The following is a 26212-nucleotide window of genomic DNA, read 5'->3' as shown; positions in this document are numbered from 1 at the left end:
TCATGCTCACACAATCATACATGCTTCCCTACACACAAACACACACACAAAGACAAGAAGACAAAAATGGGGAGCTGATGACAAAGTGTTATCTTCATCATGCAGATGGTGCTTTGGATCATCTGCTTGGTCTTTGGCTCTGGCCCACAAATATCACAGCGAATCTGGTCAAATGCAAACTGCCGAAAGGGACGCACTGGGGAACTCACCTCACTGAGAGACATCTGTGTTATCTCAGCTAAAATGTCTTGTGTCTGTTGGAAGTGAGTTTGAGTGAAGCTCACTTAATTTGAATGCCAAAAACATTTTTTTATGAAGCACAAATTGCTGCTTGAGGATTCTCTGCACATTTGATGGCATTTGCAAAATTGTGAAAGACAAGCTCACACAGGCACACACAGACACACACATATCGTATCAGAGCAAAAGCTGAATACCCTCATGGCTACAGTAATTTCTCTAAACTCACATCAAAGAAATTCACTTATCTTTTTTGGCTCCAGGCTTCTCTGCACTGTACAATAAACAGAGAGTCTACAACCGGCACCCAAACTGAAAGAGGTAGTAAAGCTTTAATTCAGTCAGAGCTAGGACACCCCGTTCTTATTGCTGATTCCTGTTATATCATTTCACTTGAGGTAAAATGGGGCATTTTTTGAGTGTGCGGACTGGCGCAAAAACGCACAGGGTTTGGCACAACGCATCCAAAATACGCATAATTGAAAAGCTACATCGCGGTTTCCCCTGGCATGTAGTTCTCACGGAGCTATAAATCCTTACATAAACTTAAGCCATTTAGTCACGGCGAGGCGGATCATAGCCGAGATGATTGCGGAGAAGGTGTGGAAGTCACACAGACACCACTATTCAGACAGTGAAAACCAAAAAGATGCGCGTAAAGTTGGAAGTTTCGCCACACAGAAATGAGATCAAATTCAGATGTGGAAAAACAAATGTGCGCTTCAGTGCTGCCACCACACAGCAGAGACCCTGCATTATATAATTCATGGTGTATTTTCATTGCATAATTAAGTTATTGTATGCAAAACAGCAAGTTCCAACTCACCCACTCCAAAACACGGATAAATCCCAGAGGTAATTTTAGCACTTGGAATGCCCCAACAGATGCAAGCTGCGTAAAGGACAAAGAGAAAAAGGATAAAAACACACTCTAACATCAATTAACGTCACGCTGGCCAATTGAGCGGTAATTAGAATTTATGTGACAAAATAACCTTTCTGGTTGTTTATCATCAGCTCACCTGGTTCGCGGTGTCCATTGCTGCAGCAGGATACTTCGCTTCTTATTACTTGTTTGATTGGAAGCCAACAACCTTGAACCGCAAGCCAAGACCCGATTGATGTGTCTGTCGCGCGTTAACAGTCAGCGGCTCTGGGCTCCGATTCCGAGTCCGACCGGAAAAGCCCGAGTCCCCTTCGGTTTGTTATTGTTGAGTGATATACAGTAGTTTGCCATGGAGACAGGCAGGGATTGGCCTGTGGAGAGGGGGAGTGATGTCCTCGGATTTTCTTTTCTTTTTTCTTTGCAATTGGTTGGAACTTTTTCGATATTTTATCAAGCTAGCAGCTTTTATCTGATATTTGAGTTGTCAGATTTGAACGCTTCTTCCAATGTAAAAACACTAAGTATGGCTCCCATAAATGACATGCTTTTGTTTTGCTCAGTTGTGTTTCAAGTAAATTCACAGAGCATTTTAAATTCGTCTGAAACTGCAACCTTAAAAAATAGTCTGATGGTTAAAAGACAAAAATAAAATTAAACGTTTATGAGTAGGAATCATACGTTCATGAAGCTTCCTTAAGTAATGAACAAAACTATAATTTACTCTATTTCTAGAATAAAGAATAAAATAGAAATACTTTATAGCTCCTCAAGGAGAAATTCTGTTGTTGCAGTAGCAAGCTGAAAAACTACAGTGACTACCAGCACAATAGAAAAATCTAAAATATACACAAATAAAAAAATACTCACATACAAAATGCACATAATCAATAACATGTAAAATTTACTAGGAATAAAAATGATTTCATTTGCATAAATTCTTTGCATAGTGCCTTCATAGTATTCTTATACAGGATTATGCATCATAAGCATAAACTTTAATGACTACAATGTTGTCATGATAAACCTTGTAATATCACAATCAAATAAAATGTAAATAATAACAATAATAATTGTGTGACCATCAGTTATTGTTAAAGGAAGACATTTGCAGTTACACATATCTACCTACTATCCATCCATCCATTCTCTATACACCGCTTTATCCTCACTAGGGTCGCTGGAGCCTATCCCAGCTGACTTGGGCGAAGGCAGGGGACACCCTGGACAGGTCGCCAGTCTGTCGCGGCTACATATACAGACAAACAATCACACTCACATTCACACCTACGGGCAATTTACAGTTATCAATTAACCTCAGCATATTTTTGGACTGTGGGAGGAAGCCGGAGTGCCAGGAGAAAACCCACGCATGCACAGGGAGAACATGCAAACTCCATTCAGAAAGATCCCAGGCCCACGCCAGGATTTGAACCGGGGATCTTCTTGCTGCAAGGCGCAAGTGCTAACCACTACCCTACTGTGCAGCCCATAATCTAACATCTTGTCAAAAGAGTTAATACCTTTGTGTTCTTATTGTGAAAAAACAAAAAAAACCAAAACTGTTCACATATTCATTTGCAGAGATGTATGGTGTGGTGTGGGTCAGACCCACCTGCTACTTCCTAAACTGGAGAATAACTGATCAGAAGCTGCGGCCTCACAAAGTAAAGTCACCTCACTTGCCTACTGGAAACGTGACTTTGTGTTTGCAGATTGACATTATGCAATCTGTGACAACCAGAACCAAACCAACCAGAACCAAACCTCGTCTTCATGCATGCTCTCTTTCACATACACGCAGATGCACACTAGCAGGTAACTCTGTGCGATGATCTCTGGCAGTCTGAGTGCATTTTTATCCAAAAGGAGCTGGAGCAGTTTGTCATCTAATGAGTTTGCCAAGGCATAGAGAGAGAAGGGGGAAGAGAGAGAAAGCCTGAATCTCACTGCAGGCGAGATGATAGAGAGCGGGGGGGGGGGGGGGGGGGGGTTCCCTGAGTCTGCTCCACTGATGACAATTCCTTTAAAGCAAAGTGCAAACTGCTCTGACAGCGTAGCTAATTTTACAACATCTCTCCTATCGTCCCTTCCTCTTTCATTTTCTCTCTGCACTCCCTCCTCACACACACACACACACGCTCTGCCTGAAGGGCTCTGTCCATGCGATTAGGAAATTGTTGGATCTGATTGGCTAATATTTTCACCACAGGAAATCAAGAGGATCTGAACAAGAGGAACGAAGTCTCTCATGTGTTCTTCATCCTTTTAGTTATGATCTGTTTCATATCATGAGCCGGGGCTTGTCCATAGGTGTTCACGGAGGCTTGCCATTTGATCCATCTGCACAGTTTCAGCCTGCAAATATGGACACAGCAGCCACACAAAGAAGCATCACAGTTGTTCCATCAACAGCCCTGGTGGCTTAGAGACCATGTTGCCAGTGCAATTTAAGGTTTTGTTTCCCCCAAATGGTACAAGATGATCATTGAGCATTTAAAGTTTTTATGGTGTTCTAACCATCCATGGCAGGTGGTGTTTTACCCAGAAAAGCCTCAGGTAAATATGGCAATATGAAGCTATACAGCCAGTAAGTTTGCTCAATTTAGCTGAATCTTGGGTTGCACTACTCTGACAGTGAGACTCCCAGTGGTGCATATGTTATGTTTTATTATGTGTTTTTAGTTTCGCATAGCTCAACCTGTGAAAATACAGGGAAGATTTAGCCTAGCTCTGTCCAAATGTATCAAAATCCATTGACACCTCGAGAGTCCACCAGTTTTATGTCTGTATGGTTGTTGGTGTACCTGTTTATTGCCAGTATCAGTGTTTTGCTAACCTCATCATCTCTAACTATCCTCTAACTCTCAGCAAGAGAGAACATAATCGCATTTCCTAAAATGTCAAACCTATTCCTTCTAATTCTGTTCTCACCCAGTGGATAGGAGTCTTTGTCCTGGCTGAAACTGTTTTGCCTCCTTGAAGCTCCAGTTACTGTCAACGCACCTGAGGAGAATAGCTGCCGCCACATCTTTAAACATGCTGGGACATACGAATCTACAAATGGGCACAAAGCACCAGAGGGGGTCCCAGATGTAGCCAATCATCTCAATTTCCTCGCAGTGTGTGACTGTAATATTTGGAACAGCGTTACAAAATATAATGCAGACAAATTAGCTGCAAAATCAACTCTCCACCCCCCTGTCCCAAGCTTTACTGTATATATGAATGTGCTGAAACAACCTCATTCCTTGCTCGAGGGGGAAACAGAATAACCTGTCACACACACTGACAGGTGTCTAAACGCATCTCAAGAAACTGGAAGTAGAGAGAAAACACACCTGGGTACAGTGGCTAAAGGCCAGTGTGCAAGAGAGAGCAAGATATGGAGGATGTAGCGCAGCAGATAATAAGCAGGGAGAAAGATGCAGGATATGACTGTGTGTAACTGTGGACAGGACGTCTACAATCAGCTGCAAACCTCTTCACACTGATTGTGTTACAGTGCATGGTACCTGCTCGCACCATGTGAATGGAGCTGTTGTAGAATCGCACCTGTCTAGTTATGTCTTGCATAAATGGCAACTTCAGAGGCAATCTGAACAGCTGGAGCTGAGCAGGTGCTGTCTGAGTAGAGAAAAGCGGTAAGAAACAGAGCAGAGAGAGACAGCAGAGCAACAGTAGGAACAATCGCCATTCTTCTCCTCCGCTTAAGCCTCTTTTATATTGTGACACACAGAGGAATTATAGCGCAGAGACTAGGTCAGCCACTTATCCATCTCATCCAACACAGCAACAAGCCGCAGCTCCACAGCAATTACCGCTCGGCTGGAACCGCTGCCAGAACACGTCCACATCTTCTGGGGCTGATGCAGTCACAAGGGCTTTAACAATAGTAATGAAAACTTTGCAGCAAAATACATACCTTTAAAAAAAAAAAAAACATCCATGACATTCACATAGCAAAGGGAATGTTGTTGTCTTTTTAGTCAAAATAGCATGAAGACATGTAAGGATGATTAAGGATGATCCAAATGCTAAGATGAACAAATCACATTAAAAAAGCAGCAAAAATATCAATTTTTCAGCTGAGGTTCAACCTGACTGCTGATTCTCTGCAGTGAAAGGACACAGCTGGCCAAATTTGGATGGATTTATATATATTTCACACTCACTTGTTCATTAAACCTATCCTCATATGCCTGTGACAACACAAAACAATGAAACATGATTAGATATTGGAACAAAAGACAGGCTTTGGAAATGTTTCTGCGTAAAATGGCATTAGGCAGGGTCTCATTTTTCACCAGTTAGACAGCGTACATAATCAGGATTAACTTTAGCATGATGGGGGAAAGAGAGGGAGCGACACAGAGAGAGCAAGAGTGAGAGGAGTGGGTCATGGCGAGAGAGGATTCACCCTCAAAGTCACTCTTTTCGCTGGAGGAAAGGAGCACTGGTGTAGTTACAACCACATAATGAATATATAAGAAGCACTTTTGTTTCTATATTAAATACAGTCCACAGTATTTCATTTGTGTGACTATGATTATCCACGTAAAAATGCCATGTAATTTATGCTAAAGATTTTGTGTAATGAGCTTAAGGATTTTTCTTTTCCTGAATTAGCGATTAGATATAGGGTATGGTCTTGATTAAAATTTTGTTTAGAAGGCACAGACATGGATATGAAGCATTTTTTTTTCACCTCATCTTACCCCCATTATAACAGTAAAGGCTGGATTTTTGCACAAAGGCAAGCTAATAATTTTCCTTACATCCAGACTTACATATAACAGCTGAATAAGCTCGTTAAGTAATGTCAATGCAAATTGTAAATTTAAATCGCCAAATAAGCCAAGTTAAAATTGGGAGATTTTGATGAAATACAGCAGCTAGGTTTAGAATTAGTATTCAGTCCTTTTTGCCTCCCAACTTGTGAAGGACAGAAGGGATTTCTTCACACTCTCACAGTTTGGTAGCTGCTGTAAAGTGAGAACGCCCTCAAGCTGGCCAGGGTTTGAATAACTTCTCCGTGTGGTGAAATCCTAACAGCATTCAGCAAAGGAAAATTAGCTAACCAAAAATATTTTTAAAAATCATTCAAATATAAGTAACATCACAGAACCATGAGACATGCAAGAATATTAGGATAATTCCATATTGCCACACACACGCACACACTCACACTCACTCTCTCTTCTCTGAGTGTAAGAGGTGCATCAGGGTCACTTTGCTCCTCAGGCTTCCTGCCTCTTGTCCATCATTGTTTTGAGGACCGATGCAGAGGCTGATGAAGGAGAATGAACACCATGATAACACACTAGTCCTACGTGTTGCTAGGCGACTAATCCAGCAGGCATGGCGTACAGGGGAGTGCATGTAGTGACAATGCTAGCTAATTATCAGCTGCCTATCTTGCAGTGAGAGCCATCTCTTTCCACGTCTCACATGCTGCAGTGGGGTTACACATTGGCGTTGTGTTCACTGGATGTGTGGAGGGTGAATGGACAGATTGCACTTGTGACAGTTATATCACCAACAGTCTCCATAGAACCAAAAACAATCCCATAAGCTATCTACATAGTTCGAGGCACACGATCTTAGTGGACAGTCACTGTCTTACATTCTACTAATACATCATATGTAGATTGTATACATTTTGTCATAAATTTTGTGCTTTGTCCATGATGCTGATCAGAAGTTTAGATCTGGTAAGATGTCAGTTTCTGGGGTATTTTTCTACCAAACCGTCCATGCACATCCAGTAATGACCTGCACTATGTGGTTTCAGGCTCCCTCTGTAGTCTTTTCAACAGCAGAGCACTTTAGAACTGTAGGCTTAGTTGCTCAGTAAAGCCTGTGATGTGGATACAGCAGCTTCATTCTGCTGCACCTACAATTCATCATAATTCAACAGTTAAAAGGGTAATTAAACAAGCCTACTTAGAGCAGATCTTATATAAAATCTAGCCTGAACTTATACTTTAATCTCACACATAGATTATAATAAACCAATGTAAAATCAGTCATTTAAATGTTTGTGACACAACACATAAATGCATTCAGCTTGAATTGAATATTTCAACTGAAATAATCACCTATTCTCTTTTCAGCACATATTTTTGTAAATACAATTACACCTACACATGAAATATGATGATAAATGTTTGGTATTAAAAAAGGCATGCAATAAATACAAGACCGTCTTTTTATTCTTATATGAATATAATATATTCAAATCTCCCATTGACAGTTGAAAATAATTTTACATTTTTACACCTTAAAGTGCAGTGCAGTATGTACATTATGGGAAAGAAATGTAGCTTTTTATTTAGCGGTGATGCATCCTGGGATGTTCAGAGTTGGAACTTTAAAGGGTAAATCCACACTGAACCACAGAAGACAGAAAACGGCTGCTTCTGTGTTGTTCTCTGCTGGCAAGAAAGTTCAAGCTTTGTGCTGTTGCAGAACAAGCCATCAGTGACTTCACAGCAGGTGGCCTAAAGCTGCATTAGGGGAAACTGGGAAACCAGAATTCCCAATATCCAACTTGGTCTGCTATTTTTCAAAACAGCAGACCTCATGGTAAACTGACAGTAAATACGACTTCAAATTACTACTACTTTGCATTAGTTTAAAGTTTATATGTCTAAAATACTAGACAAAGTACCTATCCTGCCTTTTTAGTCCTTGAGCTTCTTCAGCTAAGTGAACTACATGTCTGTTGATGAGTGTTTGCTGTTCGTAGAAAAGGAACAAACAAAACCTGACATCCACGATGGTCTTTTCCCACTTTGTGCATCAAATATGCAGAGGCTGAAAATAATGTTGAGGTTTATCTTCTATCTTATGAGGTACATTGAATGCAGCATAAACACCTGCTGTGATAAAACTGACTAAAGTGTGGCCTGAAGAGTATCACAGCCTGAAGTTAGATATTCAAAAAAATTCACATAAAAAAAAGTTAATTACCATCAATGGAAAACTTAATGAGGTAAAGGTAAGAAGCGAAAGAGAATTCTTGAGGATGCAGACAAACATGCTGCCAAAAGAATCCAACTGCACTTACTGTAGGCTACGCAATTATATGAATGTTGCTGCCGTGAGGACTTGTAAAGGATGGTACAGTGTATAGTGTGCTAAACAGATAAGAATGGAAGCACTGAAGCACCTATCCTTAGCATTTAGAAAATGTGAGCAGCAGTGACATGGCTGTTGCTGTCTTCAGGTCATATCACTCTGTTAGGAGCTTTGCAAAGCAAGTAAAAAATATATTTGACCACAAAAGCAGCAGAACAGTGATTTTTAACTCTATGAGAAGATGGAATCATTTCATTACTACAACTGGGAAGTGCTTGTTTTAATTTGAACAAAAGCAACTCTAAACAAAAGAACCCACACATTTTAGTTAAGAATAATTGATGTTACTATTTTAAGCTTGCTTCTTCCTCAACCATTCCTGTGATTCAAGTCAGGTGTAACCAATCGTGATCCAGGGGGAACTCAGCAACTGAGTAAACATTGGTGAAAATCCCACCTTTGATGCGACCAAGCTGATCGAAGATGGGCCAGTTTACTGATCCATGTCATTATCATTCTGCAGAGTTTTCATTGCCAGGCCCCACAGAGTCACACTGGAGATAAACTGTCCTTCACTGGACCTATGCGGTCTACCAGACCCTGTGAGTGTACTGCAGTGATTGTCTGTGGAGGGCAGGTAGGGCCTCCCAACCAGACTTCTCCCCATGTCCACTGACATATTCCCATTCTCCACATATGGACCATACACAGCTTCCTGAGACAGGTGTGGTTTGGTCAGCTTCATACGGTCTGTGGCAGGTGGTGCTGCACTTCTGTCCTGGTGGTTGGATGAAAGGAGGTGATGGGGAACCAGGGAGCGAAGCTCTGGAAGTGGAGCAGATGCTGAGCTGAGGTGCATATTGGAAGGTGGAGTCTCTATATGTGGTGCTTCTTGTGGTGATGAAGGAGTAGGTGATGAGGGTTTCTCGAACCCTGCGTGGGGCATCAGAGTGGAGAAATGCTGCTCATTGGTGGCAGCAGGCGGTTTACTGTGGCTGACAGGTTCGGGAAATGAGGCTGCTCCTTTTGAGCCATGTGTCTGCTCAGAGTTGACGGTGACTGGGCTGTCGACCGGAGGCCCCTTGCAGTGCATGTTGCTATGTCTCCTCAACATGGCAGACCGGGTAAAACTCTTTCCGCAGGTATTACAGACATAGGGTTTCTCACCAGTGTGTGACCGGATGTGACGCTGCAGGTCTCCTGAACCAATGAAACACTTCCCTACGCACAAAACATTTCAAATGTAAAACACTGTGTTTCTACAGCTACATACTGACTTTAAAAATATATTTAAACTGTTGTAAAACAAGCTTTTACAGCCTAACAGGAGGAGCTCACAACAAACAATTTCGTGACTTTAGTTTTGTTAATTGTGACTTGTAAAACCAAGGCAATTTTAAATTAGATGGCAACAGATAACTTTGATGGTTAAGGTTGTTGAGCTTACAACCACAAACAGTGCACCCCTCAACATTTAATAGGAATATCACTGTGTACCAAGTCTATTATTATTTCTATGTTTTGTTTTTGTACTTTTAAACTGTTTATATATGTGCATATATAGAATGCATCATAAGATCAGCATGTCAACAGGACAGCAGCAGCAGCTCAGGTGTTCCATCTGTGTCTACACAGGATGCCTCTTGTAGGTCGCCCACATTTTAACAAGACTCACAGCCTTACATATCATCACTGTAGTTACACATGTAAAATGTCAGAAATACACATGAAGCATAAATGTTCAATGAATACAATGGAATTTGTGTGGCCACCTGTGTAGACGGATGAACTGGTTTTTAAAATAGAAACATCTGTATTCTGTCAGACGTCCATAAGAGGGACGACTAAAAACATGGCAGAAGCTGTTTCTGTGGGCCCTAAAGCCTAAACACCAAAACTTTACAGACTGATGTCATAGCTGTCATGCTTGAGTTTGTGAGCTCAGTAGGGTTGGAATTTATGTAAAAAGAATGCATCGGAAACACTATTGTGCCACCACACATCATGTGGAAACAACACATCAGCATTAAGAAAGGGAATTTGGACTCAAATTCCATTCCCACTTACATTTACAATTCTACAGTTTCATTTAGCAGACACTTTTATCCAAATCAATGTACACCTGAGGGTAGATACAACACCAGCAAGGATCTGGTGCCATAAAACAAGTTCAAGTGTGAAAACAGGACCATGGTGTCAACAGGCAGTGTGGACGCAAGAGGATTTTTTTTTTTAATTAGCTGCTCAGTTCCTGATTGTGATGTTACAGTGTTTATACATTTTAGCAAACTACCTAAAGCAAAAAAAAAAAAATTATAGAATTAAAAAAGCCAATAGCAAAGCCCTCATGCATGTTGCGGGAATGAGGCTCAAAGTCCATGAGTTTGTAAGTTTGTAGACTGAGAGTGGATGTGTGTACACATGGTGATGGGAAATTATTTTCATATCTGATGGCAAGTAGTTAATCAAACTACTTGGGAAGCCAAATGCAAATACAGTCCTACACTGATGTTCATACTGAGTTGTTTTAGTATCAGTGAAATAAATTTCATTTGTTTTTAAAAAATGAAAATATTCAAAAAAATCCTATGATCTAAACACAAATGATCTACAGCAGAGACCGGAGTTTGATTATGGTGTGCTAAAGTTCAATTTCTTATTGCTAAAATATAACTAAAAGTTCTTCTATGTCACTGCCACGATCTGTAAACTCTTATTAAGAATAACATTTTATGAGACGAGAAAGGCAGCTTCTTACCACAGGTGGCACAGCTGTGTGGTTTCTCCCCAGCATGCCTAACTTTGTGCTTCAGAAGCTTTCTGTGTGTGTTGAAGGACTTTCCACACTGGTCACAGGTGAAGGTTTTGTCTGTTGCATGAGTCCTCTTGTGCTCCTTTAGATTGCTCAAGTTGTTAAATCCTGAGCAATAGAGATGACAAAGAAAACATCTGTCATACACAATGTGCAATTTATCACTGAAGTCAGCTCAAGCCACTACTAGGCATAGGAAGAAATTCACTTAAACAATTACACTATTACAGGTTCAGAGATAAATTCATATTAACAAGTAAATAATGAAGACTACAGCGTCAATGATGTCACATACCTCGTCCACATATATCACACAGATGTGGCTTCTCCCCTGTATGGACCACTTTGTGACGATGGACATCTCCTGATGCAGTGAAGCTGAAAAACACAGACAAGCATTCAATTAAAAGGCAACTATGGGAACTCCTAGGTGTGTCTACGATAAGGAATGTATATCAGGTAGCATACCTAATTGAAAGAGCCATGCTAAAATAGTAAATGATATATCTATTTTCATTCAATTTATCAATTAATACTGCCAATCTGTATTGCTTCAATATGAAACTACAAATGCAGAAAAAAATCAGTAATTCTAAAAATGTTTTTTAAAAGAAACATGGATGAACGTGATACAGGCGAGGGATTTACCTTTTGCCACATAACTCACAGATGTACGGTTTCTCACCAGAATGTCGCCGTAAATGTGTTTGTAAATTTCCAGCCTGTAAGACAACATCAACAAGACATCTCAAAGTAATTTCACAATCTAAGAATACTGTCAGATATAATACAAATTGACATAATACACCAGTAAGTACCTGTGAAAAGTTTCTCCCACAAACGTTGCACTGAAAAGGCTTTTCACCTGCAACAGAAAATGGAGGTTTGTGTCTAAAAACATTACATCTAACTGCAGGATTTACCCAAACTGTATGCTTACAAGGCAATTAGAAACAGGAAATACCAGTGTGTGAGCGCTTGTGCAGCTCCAGGTTGCTCGGATGTTTGAAGATCTTCCCACACACCTCACAGCAGTACTGCTTGTACCCTGTTTGCTGTGGTGGATCTGGCGCAGGCTTCAGTGTTTGGTCCTCTTGGTTAACAAGAGGAGGATTGGGAAGCTGTGCATCTGCAGCTGTCTCAGGAACCTCCTCTCTACCCGCACTGCTGTCCTCAACAGGAGCCTCTGGAGCATCAGTCTGGACCACAGACTCCCCTTGGTGGCTCTCTTTAGGACAGCTAAGGACAGGTTCAATGACTGATTCAGCGCACATCTCCTCCAGAGCCTTCTGCGACCGGAGGTAGTTATATTTCTTTAGGTACACAGCCTTCTTTGGGCGTACTGGCTTGTTGAGCATGGAGTCTGTTGGGTCAGAGCTGGGGGTGTTTAAATTATCTGAGGGTCTTAAAGAGGAGACAGGGTTCTTTTCCACTGCCATTGATGTGCACGATGAGTTAGGCTGAACTGTGTTTCCTGAGTTCACAGGAGTGTTGTTGCCTCCCTGGCTCATCCCGAGTTGACATTGCTGCTCCTCCACCACAACCAAAGGACCTGGGCCTTGATTTGATGCTGCACTGTTCGTCTGAATTGCACTTTGTTTGAAGTATTGCTTACTGTAGAAGTTACGGAGCTTGTATCCATGAACCAGCTGTTTTTCTACCGGCGCCTGAGAGCTGCTAGCTATGTCACAGTTTGAGCTATTGTTAGACACAGACACTGGCATCCTTCTGTTGTTGTCCATGTCATTGCTGAAGCCAGGCCTCTGGGGTTCAGAGGGACAATGCAGGTCAACATCATGAGGAAGACTGCTCCCCAAGAGGCAGTCGTGCTCTGAACCCAGCATGCCAGGGAGAGAAAATGAAGGTATTTCCACCGGTGGAGGACAAGGCTTGAGGAAAGCATTACACATGCTCTGAACATTTGGAACCTGCAAACACTGAGCGATGTCGAGGAGCGCTTGTACATTATCTTGGTTAATGTCAAGATGGGAGGTATACATGTAGTCCAGTATTTGGCCGATGCCACTGACATCCTGAATGACCAGGTTGAACACCTCATTCTTCTGACTGGGAGAGTTTTGGAACAAAGACCTGGAAGAGGATGAGTGATAAACATTAAGTTGCTTTGGAAAAGCTCAGTGTCATGCAATATTGCAAAGGGAAACATTGTTTATTCCTGCAAAAGAAACACATTTTTGTTGTAGAGGAGACACCGGAGTGGAGACATGACTTTTAAAATCATAAAATCATCCCAATTGCCAAATATTTGTACCCGAAACTCATTTAACATCTGTACTAACAATGTTTTCAACTCTGGTTGAAATTATTCATAATTTAGAATTCATGCTTATTGAGTGCAACTTGGAATTGAGCAAAGCAGTGAAGCCTAGAAGTTTCTGATAGTTGAAAGCAGAGTATCTGTACGGTATAAAAATCATGTTGTCAGCATAAAGACACGCATTATAACCAGACAGAGACGAGACAAGGTCATTTATATAAAGACTTAAATTTACCTGAAATAGGAGCTGAAAGCAGCCAGGACATTTTTGTGGGCTTTGAAGCAGACACTTTTGACCACCAGCATGCAGTCACAGAGCAACCCCTGGATCCTCTGCTCCTGGAGCTGCTGGAGGAGGTAGGAGCTGTGGCTGGAAAGGGTGTCCATGGTCACTCAGCTGCTCAGCTTCTTCATTAAAAAGCTAGCAACGGGGACACAAATCAAAAGCAACAACTGCGCACACGGAGTTGTTATTCATCCCTCTGGTCAGCAAGCCAACAAGAGCTGTCAACATTTTTGAAATGGCAATCTTCTTATGTTCAGTTCAACAACCGCGCAGAATCCAGTGTGTCTCTGCTGCGAGACCACCCATGCAAAAATTGGATGAAAACTGTTACGCCAACTACAAAGCTAGGCTAACCAGCCGCGGCAGCGGAACAAGCGAGTGGCTGGAGTACAAAATCCCTACAGAAAGACATTTACATCTGATAATTAGCCGTAATTATAGTTAATTCAGTCACAGTAGCCACAAATCCGCACCTACACTCAACGATTCCACCTTTCATTTGGATGATGGGTCACTTTTCGACGGTAACAGCATTACATCACTTCCTGGTACCACTTGTATTTCGAGCAGCCTAAACATTAAACAGAAACATATATTTTGATACTTCAAAAAAGCGGCTTTGTAATATATTGTAAAGTGTCGAAACAGTGTAACTAATTGACATGCCGGAAGTTACTATATAGGTTTTGTTAAAACAAGCTTTGTAAAAGGATCGTTTCCATCCTCATCAGAACGTTTGTTTGGTTGCATTTTCCACACGGAAAACTAATAATGTAGCCACCGAGAGGTGACGTAGTCACGTGTGTTTTGAAAAGTTTCTTGGTATGGCACAGAGCACGAGAATATTTGTATCCCAATGCGAATTTGAAGCAAAGCAAATCTAACCTGGCAGCAGACGACATTTAAACGTTTAGATAAATCTTCTTGTGCTAGCTTTCTTCAGAACATTTTCTAGCTTTGGTTACGGTAAAGATACGACCCTTTAGCTAACTTTAGCTTGTATCAGCGTTGCAGGCGGTCGGGTCCTGCTTTTATGTAAGGATTGTACGGATTTCAGTTTATACGTTGGCTTCGGTTACGCGTTTAACTTACAGGTTCAGTGAAGTTACAGTTTTCGTTTCAGTCCAGCCAAGCAGACAACTCATTCAAAATGGTTTTCTTCACCTGCAACGCGTGTGGTGAGTCGTTGAAAAAAGCCCAGGTTGATAAACACGTGAACATGTGCCGGGGATGCCAGGTCCTGTCCTGCATCGACTGTGGAAAAGACTTCTGGTAAGTACTGACTGAGTTTTCTCATTTTCTGGTCACACACACACACAGAAAAACGTTAGCTAGATGCTACCAGCTACTTACATGTTTGTTAATATTATTTTTGTGTATGTTACATAGGGGCAATGACTACAGAAACCACAATAAATGTATCAGTGAAGATCAGAAGTATGGAGGCAAAGGCTACGAGGCTAAGGCTAATAAAGGGGATGTGAAGCAGCAACAGTGGATTCAGGTAAACACAGAGTGAAACAGTGCCCATTTCTGTTAACATTTAAATGCTTTTCTTTCTAACTGTTTGTTTGTTTTCCTGAAGAGAATCAATGAAGCCATGAACAAACCAGGAGTCAGTGCAAAGCTGAGAGATGTGCTGAGACAAGTCAGTGCCTATGATAACGTACCAAGAAAGAAGGCCAAGTTTCAGGTTGGTATTGCTTAAACTGTAACAATTTTAATATATGTTTTTAATACTTGATTTATCAGTTGATGGTCAACTGTTAAAATGTGTCATTATTTAAGTTAAAACAAAAAACATGAGAATTCTCTGATTCCAGCTTCTCAAATTTGGATATTCTCCAGTCCCATTACTTCTCTGTAAAAGTAAAATGAATATCTTTGGGTTGTGGACATTTAAGCAGAAACTTGGACTTTTGGGGGCAAAATCAACTTTGTACACAATTGTATTTCATTTTAGTTAATTGACAATGAAAAAAAATGTTGCAACCTGACTTGGCTGCAGTTTTTGGTGTGTAGTCGTTGTGGAAATCAGGATGAGTAAGCATGAACTAATCAGTTGTCATGTTTGTTTGTTTCCCCTCAGAACTGGATGAGAAACAGTCTTAAAATAGCCAACACAAATCTACATGATGAAGTGTGGGAAATTCTTGCTGCTGCTGACAATGTAAGTTACTCTGCTTGAGGTGATTGTTGTTTGTTTGAGTGTTTCAAGTGAATATTAATCTTACAGCTTGGAGCAGATAAGGTTGAAGGACAGTTATTTTTAGCATTGTTTAAATTTAAAGAAGAAGCTGTTTCCAGAGGCCTTAGCAATAGGTTGCAAAGGTTTTCTTGATCTTATCCAGGTAGTAGCCTATCCAGATTATCTGATATTAAAACTCTTGTAAATGTGTTACAGAGAGATGAGGAAAGTCATTGCAGAAATATGTTTCTTTGTTTGGTTTTCCCTTTGCTGTCTAGTGGCAATGAGTTACGTCAAAGCAAAAAAAAAAAAAAAGTTTTCAGTATCTAAAGTTACTTTAATTGCCCATCCATTATTGACAGGCTCCGGAGGCCACCCAGCAGACTCAAGCATATAAGCAGACAGAGGCAAGAGACCAAGTGGACACTTGCACCAATGAAAAACAAAATGGTCACCCAGATGTTGAGACTAAGAAGCTGAACAAACGGGAGCGTAAAGAGGCACGTCAGCAAAAGAATGGGAAAGCAACGAAAGGTGCAGAAGCAGCAGCTGTGCAAGAGCCAGAGGGCGACCAGGCAGGCAAAAAGAAAAAAAAGGACAGGAAGAGAAAGGCCAGCGATGAAGACGGTGGAGATGAAGAACAGTACGGTGCTGAAAGTGAGACACCTTTCAAGAAAACCAGGAGTAAGTTCAATTTTTCTCCATATCTGTTACAATTTGTTCTGTAGAGGGTTGTGGGGGTCTGTTGGCATTCACCAAGAAATGGGGTACATCATGGACGGTCCATTGCAGGGTTAACACAAAGAGACAACTATGCACGCTTACACTCACACCTGCAGCCTATTGCAAATCTCCAGTTCACCTGCCATGCATGTCTTTTGACTGTGGGTAGAAACCAGAGCATCTGGACAAAACCCATGCAGGCATGATGCTAATCGCTGCACCACTGTCCTCCCAGAGCTAACTTGATCTGTTATTTTTTTATGCTCAGCCAGTGAGTTTTCTGTATGAATATATTATTATTAGCAGAACAGGTTACTTGTGAAGGCAGTTTGATACTTATGTGTGGATCTTAGTTTATAGCTTTGTAATCTTTTTCTGGTTACCAAATGGAGGCTAATAAGACCGAGGAAATGTTTAAGTAACAGCATCCTCCCATATGCATTCATGTTCATGTATTTGATTTCAGACAGTTCACAGTGACGTTCCATTTTTCTTCTTTTTACTTGTTTTTTTTTAAAGTATTAACGTCTGTGTTTTAGAATTTACTTTACTGTTTAACTCTTTGATTGCACTTTTTCCAGTTGGCGACTCAGAGGCTGCGGATATGTCAGAGGAGGTTGAGAATGAAGCTGTGTCCAAAGGTAAAACGGTTACTGACATGACATAGACTGATGTACGCTGTTAAATATCATTGTGTTAAATGATAAAGCCACCAGAGGTCAGTGTTGTGTCTTTTGTTGACAGCAAGGAAACAACTTTGTGATTTTTGTCAATGCTGGAAGCTTAATTTATGTTTCAGATCAACCTCCAGGCAAGTTCAACTGGAAGGGAAACATCAAGGCAGTACTGAGAGAATCACCTGACCATGAACTGTCTGTGAAGAAACTCAGAAAGAAGGTGAGAAATGGAGTGCTTTAATCTGCCTGTGTACAAGACTGAGTAGTTCTTTATTTGTGAAGCAGACCTCTTAGCCAAGCATGCAGTTCTTATAGCTATTTTCCCAAATAGGAATCCTCTTTGTTTCATCATGATGTTTAGAGCTTGTTCATCTTTTGCAGGTACTGGCAGCCTACTACTCTTACATTGGTGATATGAATTTTAAAACAGAGACAGAGGTCTTTGCCATTTTCAACAAGAAGATCAACAAAAATCCCAAGTTCAAAATTTTGAAAGACAGAGTTCGTCTTGTAAATTAGACTTTTTTTCTGTTACCGTTTTGGCATGTAATGCATGTTGTTTCTAGACTTTTAAAATTTCAAAGTCATTGTTGTCTGTCATGTTCCTTTTTATACAGATGACATAATCTTAAAGATTAAAAATTTTATGACTGCATTTTGTGTCCTGTTCTTGCATAGTGGGGCTGGTCAGCATGACTTTGACATATTACCTTACTACATTTGAGTGTTGTTTAATGTATAAAATGACAATTGTGATAGATGGTTGCTCTGTTTCACATTCCAAGCTCACGGTAAGGCTGGGAAATGGCACCTTATCTGTGGGATTGGATGTTAGAGTGGGGGAAGGGAAACGGGAGAGGTGCACCTGAGGTGAATTTGACTCTCACACGGGACGAAGCTAATGCACATTCCTCGGCACCCCGAACGGGGTTCACTTGGCCAGGGACACAGAAGCTCCATAGAAGCAAGACGCTTGGTGTCAGCCTCAGGTGAAGTTTTAATGCTGTCTGATTTTCCACGGCTAGAATGAGTAGTCTCTTTAACCTGTACAAACACACACACACACGCACACACAAGCAGGAGGGGCTACAGGAGGAAATCTGCCCAGCTTTATGAAGCTCTGCTAATCCCAGCAGGTTTAACACTGATGCTCATTCATCACGCTGCTTACCTGTAATTGTATATTGCATACTTTGGGTTTTAGTCAAGCTGTTACTCAAGTTTGCTGGTATTAAAATGATGTTTTCTAGTCCAGTGGGACTCAATAGCGCTTAATTCTTCAGTTTTAATCCAGATCCCACAGGATAGTCAGACTAATCCTATCTTTACTACTGGAAAAAAAAATCTGATCAACATTTTATTTCTTCCATTAGATATCCCAGGATGAACTGTGTGCACAGTAGCATGTTTTGCATTGGTTAATAGTGGCTATATTATCTGATCTCAACTTACTTTGAGGGCTGCACAGTGGAGTAATGGTTAGCACTTTCGCCTTGCAGCAAGAAGATCCCGGGGCCTGGGATCTTTCTGCATGGAGTTTGCATGTTCTCCCTGTGCATGCGTGGGTTTTCTCCGGGCACTCCAGCTTCCTCCCACAGTCCAAAAATATGCTGAGGTTAATTGATTACTCTAAATTGCCCGTAGGTGTGAATGTGTGTGTGATTGTTTGTCTGTATATGTAGCCCTGCGACAGACTGGCGACCTGTCCAGGGTGTCCCCTGCCTTCACCCAAGTCAGCTGGGATGGGCTCAAGCACCCCCCACGACCCTAGTGAGGATAAAGCGGTATATAGAGAATGGATGGATGAACTTACTTTGAGTGTTAAACTGAGTCTATAACACATTACTTGTATTTTAAAATAACCAGATTCCATAGACTGATACTGCTGTGTTACTATTTCAGCTTATTTATTCTAGCATAGTCATGAGGGTATAGTGTCAATTTAATGTAGTCATTCTGTAGAGAACATTGTATATATCACAGAGAACACCATTGTCTGCTGCTTCTAGTCATTGGGAGGTAGCAAAACATGACAATGGATTTCTTCTCTTACTAACATTCTTCTAAGGGAGGTAATCTTGGAGCATTAAGGAGCATTGTAATCTGGCGCATCTGCACAAGCAAGTTAATATCTGTAGCACCTTATGCACAATGAATGAAAGTACAGACAAATGAGAAAAAATAACGTAAGAGATAAAATGCAGCAGGAAAAACATTGAATACAGTGTTCAATGAAGTGCACACAAAAAATGTAAAATAATTGCAACTGAAAGAACAAAAGTATACAATAAAATTGAAAAAAAATTACCAAAATTGAGTGAATAAAAGTGCAAATCAGTTTAATAACAGAAGTAGTTTAGATGAGACTTTAAAAAAGTAGAAATGATGAATAAATGCAGTGAACATAAGATTTGGGTCAAATCTTAATTTCAGAGCTGGTTTCAGCAGCAGGCAGCAGAATGACTAAACATAATTTGATCGTTTCTGCTTTGAGCTTTGGGTTCCCCTAGACCAGTCCCTGCAGATCTGAGAAACTTTTCAGGCTTCAGCATACATATCTCTGATATATTTTGGTGTCAGACCATTCGGCGACAGACAATAAGTAGGGCCTAAGTTCATTTCTAGTTTTAACAAGAAGCCATTACAGGGACCTAATAATCAGACTAATGTTCTCTGTCTTTGTGGTGTTTGTTATTATTCTACTGGCAGCATTTTGAATGGGTTCTAAAAGTCTAGTGGCCTTATTTGGGAGACTAATAACGAGTGCATTATAGTAGTCCACTCTAAAAGTAATAAAAGCATTAAAGAGTTGTTTAAAATCTTACTAGGATGCAAATATTGCCAGTTTTTCTATGTTTTTAAGATGCCAGAATGAGGATTTTGGAACAGTTCTAATGTGGCTGCTGAAATTGAGATCTTCATCAATGGTTACACTGAGATCTTGAGAACAAAAGAACAAGGATTGCTTATGGAAGAAGCGACAAATATAACCCTGTTACCTTTAAGATTTCCCTAACGGAGATTACATGCAGGAGCGACACATTACTCCCTTAAGAGTACCTTCAGTGCTACAAAAACATAAATATAATTTTAAATTCCTACATAATTAAAAAAGACAGCATTCCCTTTTTTCAAAAAACAACTGAATATTCTAACCATCATGAAAGTGGATGACTTTGCAGGATTCTTACATTTTTTTTACATTCTGTCGTTCAGTATAGCCTTCTTTAACCCTTGCCTCAGGTTAAATCAGGACCAGCTCTCCGTTTAAAGGGTTAGATTCTATCTGCCTATTAGTATTCCACCTAACAGGTTTCAGCAGAATAATTAAGCTGGTGTCGAGGAATACTCGCCTAGGTCCTAACTGTCTTCTTCCAAACGTCTTACCCCTCTTACTCCAATAAATACTCTCTTACTAAGCAGCCCTCCTAAGTAGTAGAATTGATTTATTGAACACGTTTGTTAACGACAGCTTTCCTCTTAAAACTGTGGCACTTGTTGATATTCCTAGGTTTGTTTTAGAGGTTTGGAAAACTAACCTCAGGGGTAATGTTTAAATAACTAGTTGGATTAAAGTAACCTTTAAGAACCATTAGATTTAATGCACACAATCAACTTAACTTTTTACCACTATGCAGAATAGGTGAATCATAATCATTTCATTAGACTTCTCTTTAAATGCAATATAGCGTTTTATTAAGCAATTATTAGCAGGGGCACAGCATTATTCATGATTAAACAATTTAATTATTTCTGATTATTTCTAACTTAACTAAATTAAACTAAGCTGAGCGTACCTAAGAATCTTCTCTAATTAGTAAATTTAGGAGAGAGAGCGAACAGCGTGGCCACTACCGTATCACTCGGTCTTGTCCTGCATCTAGTTGAACTCCTCCGTGGACCAGCAGACTCGGTACGAAGTCTTCTTTGTGGATGGAGGGTGTTCTTCATAGGCAGGGGGAGTGGAGAGGTCCCGATAGCCAATCGTTGGTCTGGCAGTTATCTTTAGTAGCAGCTGGAACACAAGTGCGGGCGTCTCAGCTGTCTTCTCAGTCGGATGGTGGTGGTGGAAAGCCCCCGTCTCATCAGGCTGTGGTGGGTCACTGGGTCCTCCAGCCCCTGGAGTGGAGCAGCCCTCTGCTGCTGCCTCCTGTGCCTCTCTGGATGCCATGGGTGCTTGCCTCTCTTCATCTGTTTGGAAAACTGCAGACCTCTCAGGACTCTCCGTCTGGCAGAGTGTGGTCTTCGCTTGTTGAACAAAGTTAGAACAACTTTGCTTCCAACGATGTTCTCAGCGATCTCTGGAGCCTAAGTCCTGCGTTGTCTTCACGTCTCTTGGGCAAAAGGGTCCGGTGTCGACTCTTCAGAACTTTGGCGATGCTCTCCGGCAGCTCCGGCGAGCAGCATCTCTCCCCTCCGGGGGAGAACTCCCAATTCAGTGTCTGTGTCTCTGGGTTTTATACCCTAGTTCGACTTCAGCTTAGCACATACACATTTTCACACACAATTCTAACTAATAGGTACGCCCAGGTAATTAATTCATAGGTTTAAGACACAACCTTCTTCCTATCACGCATACATCATTCTTTCCATCTTTTCTGTTAACACATCCACTTGTTACACACACTTCAGTTGTCATGACAATGTAGGCCTGAGCCCATCCTGTCATCCTGTGGAAACTCCAAGTTCCTCATTTCTGAGGAGACTTCTGCTTTTCCCATCCTGTCTGCATACAGCTCAGAACAGCACAGATTACTTCCATTCAAAACTCACTTAGTTACACTGAATCACTTCTTTAAATCATTTTTCTTAGCATGATCAAATAACTTATTTTAAATCATTCTCTTCTATAGCAATAATCATTTCAGAATATATATCAGCCTATTAAAATCATTCTTGCATCAAGCATAAGCATAATCATGTGGTTAACTTATATAGTTTCTCATTTTAACTTTTCATTGGTTTGCTTAAAGCTTTTATTTAGGTGGTGGTTGCTCCTAGGATCTCAAATAACTAGGCCCCACTTGACACCCTCTCCTTGAGATCACAGGTAGCTAACACCAGGTCATTTTAAAAGATACTCATCATCCTCTGGAGCAGACAGGTTAACCACATCACCCAGCTGCGTCCATGCATCGTCTTCAGTGGTGACGGTCACTTCCCCCACGATCTGCAACAGTTCAGATGTGTCCTCACAGCCGCCGATGACTTGCATCTCTGCATCATCTGACAGGATTCTGTTTTCAGCATCATCCAGTTTTTTCAGGGCTCTGCCTGCCCAGAGCCTCGTTGTATTTCTCTGCATAGTAACCACCCCTTTAACGTTGGCTACTCCGACGAAGGGTGGTAAGCCTTGTGTGCTCGTAGCCATGGTTTTTGATTCCTGGTTTTCTTTAATCTGGAACTGGCTCTAGCTGCTCCACTTCTTGGATTCCTCTTCTTTCAAGCAAAACTGTATTGCTATCTAAAACTTCCTTTATTATGTCAGGCTTCTCATATTTAGCTCTTCTTAGCATGCCAACCACACTGTAGCTGTTAGCCTTCTTCTCTGGTTTAGTAACCATATGGAATGACATAGAGTCCACCAGCACTAAAAGGTATTTCTCACCTCTTCTCCCTGCAACCCCCATTGGGCCTGCTACGTCCATGCAGATAGAACCCCAGGGAATAGTGCTCCGGATGGTGAGCCCGTCTACTCTTCGCCCTCGGCATCCTGCGTTGTATCGACCACATACTTCACAGGCCCTCGGCACTTGTCGTATACGGCGCTCTGGAATCAAGAGTTGCAGCTTCTCCAGCTCCCTACGGGTAGGAAGTGTGCTCACATGGCCAAGCGCTTCATGTACGACCCGCACCACTTCTTCCACGTACTTCTCTGGGACAATTTTTCTTTTAGGGGTTTGGTCCCATTCCTCGATCCCGACAGCAATTCTTCTCTTCTGGACGAAACGATCTATCTCGTCATTTTCCTATCAGTGAGCCCCCCAATCTCGTCTGGGCTCTCTGGTGCTTCAATTTCTCACTTCCCTAGTGACGCTGCCATCCTCTACAGCCGCTTCTCTGCCTCTGCAGCCGAGGTGCCTGCAGCTGATGTGGCCAACTCTATTTTTGGCCTTACTTCCTCATCTGCGTCTGAGCTCTCGCCCTGCGATGCAGCATGTCCTGTAACTCTCATTTCCTCATCTGTGTCTCTTGCAGACAGTTGCTCCATCCCTCTCCTACCAGTACAATCTGGATCTGGTACACCGGAGTGGAACCTGGGTGAAGCTCTGCGAAGCGGACTCTTACCACTTCACTGATCGTTGTTTACCCGGGCACTGGGGTTTTGGAAGATGAATCTTCTTCCTCTGATTCATCGGAGCCTCCGACTTTCGCGTCTTCTTGAACTGGCTCTTTTTCTTTGGCAGGGACGAGTACATCTTTCTCTGGCTGGCTCTCAGCCATCGTCTTTGTCGTCTCGAGTCGTCTGCTTCCTCAAAACCTCTCGTAGGACCGTTGAGCAGGGATGAGTGCAGACTCTGTCTGGCTGCTCCGCGGTGCCTTTTTTCTGGGATGCGCTGGCCCAAGGTCACTGCGGCTTCTTCTAGCCTGCGGTTCTCACTGTACCTCCCGTCAGGCGTGATGATCCCGAGTCTCTCTGTCGGCTGATCACCCGTGCTGTGGATCCTCGGTCAGAAGGGCTCGTCCTTTTCCTTCCCCAATCTCCGCAGCTGTGGACCCTCGGTCAGAAGAGATTCGCCCTCTCTTCCCCAGTTTCCACTGGAAGGCTCTGGCGGTTGATTCTAGGTGTCGGTCTGGACCCTCAGAATATTCTTTTGGACACTTTTCTTTTAGTCGTAGTCGAGCCAGGGACGCCATGTCGGTCAGTATCATCTGACAGGAGTCCCTTTTTAGCGTCTGTCTTAGTCGAGCCGTGCCCACCCAGGGACGCCATGTCGGTCAGTATCATCTGACAGGAGTCCCTTTTTAGCGTCTGTCTTAGTCGAGCCCACCCAGGGACGCCATGTCGTTCAGTATAGCCTTCTTTAACCCTTGCCTCAGGTTAAATCAGGACCAGCTCTCCGTTTAAAGGGTTAGATTCTATCTGCCTATTAGTATTCCACCTAACAGGTTTCAGCAGAATAATTAAGCTGGTGTCGAGGAATACTCGCCTAGGTCCTAACTGTCTTCTTCCAAACGTCTTACCCCTCTTACTCCAATAAATACTCTCTTACTAAGCAGCCCTCCTAAGTAGTAGAATTGATTTATTGAACACGTTTGTTAACGACAGCTTTCCTCTTAAAACTGTGGCACTTGTTGATATTCCTAGGTTTGTTTTAGAGGTTTGGAAAACTAACCTCAGGGGTAATGTTTAAATAACTAGTTGGATTAAAGTAACCTTTAAGAACCATTAGATTTAATGCACACAATCAACTTAACTTTTTACCACTATGCAGAATAGGTGAATCATAATCATTTCATTAGACTTCTCTTTAAATGCAATATAGCGTTTTATTAAGCAATTATTAGCAGGGGCACAGCATTATTCATGATTAAACAATTTAATTATTTCTGATTATTTCTAACTTAACTAAATTAAACTAAGCTGAGCGTACCTAAGAATCTTCTCTAATTAGTAAATTTAGGAGAGAGAGCGAACAGCGTGGCCACTACCGTATCACTCGGTCTTGTCCTGCATCTAGTTGAACTCCTCCGTGGACCAGCAGACTCGGTACGAAGTCTTCTTTGTGGATGGAGGGTGTTCTTCATAGGCAGGGGGAGTGGAGAGGTCCCGATAGCCAATCGTTGGTCTGGCAGTTATCTTTAGTAGCAGCTGGAACACAAGTGCGGGCGTCTCAGCTGTCTTCTCAGTCGGATGGTGGTGGTGGAAAGCCCCCGTCTCATCAGGCTGTGGTGGGTCACTGGGTCCTCCAGCCCCTGGAGTGGAGCAGCCCTCTGCTGCTGCCTCCTGTGCCTCTCTGGATGCCATGGGTGCTTGCCTCTCTTCATCTGTTTGGAAAACTGCAGACCTCTCAGGACTCTCCGTCTGGCAGAGTGTGGTCTTCGCTTGTTGAACAAAGTTAGAACAACTTTGCTTCCAACGATGTTCTCAGCGATCTCTGGAGCCTAAGTCCTGCGTTGTCTTCACGTCTCTTGGGCAAAAGGGTCCGGTGTCGACTCTTCAGAACTTTGGCGATGCTCTCCGGCAGCTCCGGCGAGCAGCATCTCTCCCCTCCGGGGGAGAACTCCCAATTCAGTGTCTGTGTCTCTGGGTTTTATACCCTAGTTCGACTTCAGCTTAGCACATACACATTTTCACACACAATTCTAACTAATAGGTACGCCCAGGTAATTAATTCATAGGTTTAAGACACAACCTTCTTCCTATCACGCATACATCATTCTTTCCATCTTTTCTGTTAACACATCCACTTGTTACACACACTTCAGTTGTCATGACAATGTAGGCCTGAGCCCATCCTGTCATCCTGTGGAAACTCCAAGTTCCTCATTTCTGAGGAGACTTCTGCTTTTCCCATCCTGTCTGCATACAGCTCAGAACAGCACAGATTACTTCCATTCAAAACTCACTTAGTTACACTGAATCACTTCTTTAAATCATTTTTCTTAGCATGATCAAATAACTTATTTTAAATCATTCTCTTCTATAGCAATAATCATTTCAGAATATATATCAGCCTATTAAAATCATTCTTGCATCAAGCATAAGCATAATCATGTGGTTAACTTATATAGTTTCTCATTTTAACTTTTCATTGGTTTGCTTAAAGCTTTTATTTAGGTGGTGGTTGCTCCTAGGATCTCAAATAACTAGGCCCCACTTGACAATTCTTACATTTTAGTGTAATAATTGTAACTGTGTTTAATTGTTTAATTACATTGCAAATAAATGCAAGCTGACAAAAGTGGGCAATTGTCAGTGTTTTGCTGCTGAGATACAGAATAGTGGTAGCAACCAACCACAAAGTATTCACTTTTTTGTCTGTACAAGCCCTGTCTTTGCCTCGTTGAAAGTTTTTAATTCAGGGAGTTCAGAAGCAG

At 41.7% G+C, this 26212-nt stretch overlaps 3 protein-coding genes across 5 annotated transcripts in view; 1 reads left to right on the top strand and 2 right to left on the bottom strand.

The window, feature by feature from the left end:
* The window catches only part of synpra (synaptoporin a), a 29239-nt gene extending 27805 nt beyond the window's left edge, over nucleotides 1-1434 (bottom strand). The window contains exons 1-2 of the mRNA XM_051947864.1: nucleotides 1263-1434; nucleotides 1067-1132 (exon numbers count right to left, since the gene is read on the bottom strand). Coding sequence (XP_051803824.1) covers nucleotides 1067-1132; nucleotides 1263-1280 — 84 coding nt within the window. The 5' untranslated portion in view covers nucleotides 1281-1434. The remainder of the gene's footprint in view (nucleotides 1-1066; nucleotides 1133-1262) is intronic.
* The window catches only part of zbtb49 (zinc finger and BTB domain containing 49), a 52942-nt gene extending 38784 nt beyond the window's left edge, over nucleotides 1-14158 (bottom strand). The window contains exons 1-7 of one of the 3 annotated variants that reach the window (XM_022213050.2): nucleotides 13532-14155; nucleotides 11983-13109; nucleotides 11837-11883; nucleotides 11667-11740; nucleotides 11314-11396; nucleotides 10965-11126; nucleotides 7321-9427 (exon numbers count right to left, since the gene is read on the bottom strand). In XM_022213050.2, the coding sequence (XP_022068742.1) occupies nucleotides 8700-9427; nucleotides 10965-11126; nucleotides 11314-11396; nucleotides 11667-11740; nucleotides 11837-11883; nucleotides 11983-13109; nucleotides 13532-13683 (2373 nt within the window). In that variant the 5' untranslated portion in view covers nucleotides 13684-14155 and the 3' untranslated portion in view covers nucleotides 7321-8699. Of the gene's footprint in view, nucleotides 1-7320; nucleotides 9428-10964; nucleotides 11127-11313; nucleotides 11397-11666; nucleotides 11741-11836; nucleotides 11884-11982; nucleotides 13110-13531 lie in introns of those variants that run through there. The other 2 variants (XM_051947863.1, XM_051947862.1) reach the window with 2 other exon arrangements.
* A 187-nt stretch (nucleotides 14159-14345) lies between these two features.
* On the top strand, nucleotides 14346-17825 carry lyar (Ly1 antibody reactive homolog (mouse)). The gene is made up of 8 exons (XM_022213047.2): nucleotides 14346-14854; nucleotides 14972-15086; nucleotides 15168-15275; nucleotides 15672-15752; nucleotides 16133-16454; nucleotides 17075-17134; nucleotides 17293-17390; nucleotides 17552-17825. The coding sequence occupies exons 1-8, from the start codon at nucleotides 14733-14735 to the stop codon at nucleotides 17687-17689; spliced, it is 1044 nt and encodes a 347-aa protein (XP_022068739.1). The 5' UTR covers nucleotides 14346-14732; the 3' UTR covers nucleotides 17690-17825.
* Nucleotides 17826-26212: the final 8387 nt, after the last annotated feature.

The sequence above is a fragment of the Acanthochromis polyacanthus genome, chromosome 5 (assembly GCF_021347895.1).
Source record: "Acanthochromis polyacanthus isolate Apoly-LR-REF ecotype Palm Island chromosome 5, KAUST_Apoly_ChrSc, whole genome shotgun sequence".
Lineage (NCBI taxonomy): Eukaryota > Metazoa > Chordata > Actinopteri > Pomacentridae > Acanthochromis > Acanthochromis polyacanthus.
Note: the sequence above shows the minus strand (reverse complement) of the source record. Positions and strands in the feature narration are given on the sequence as shown.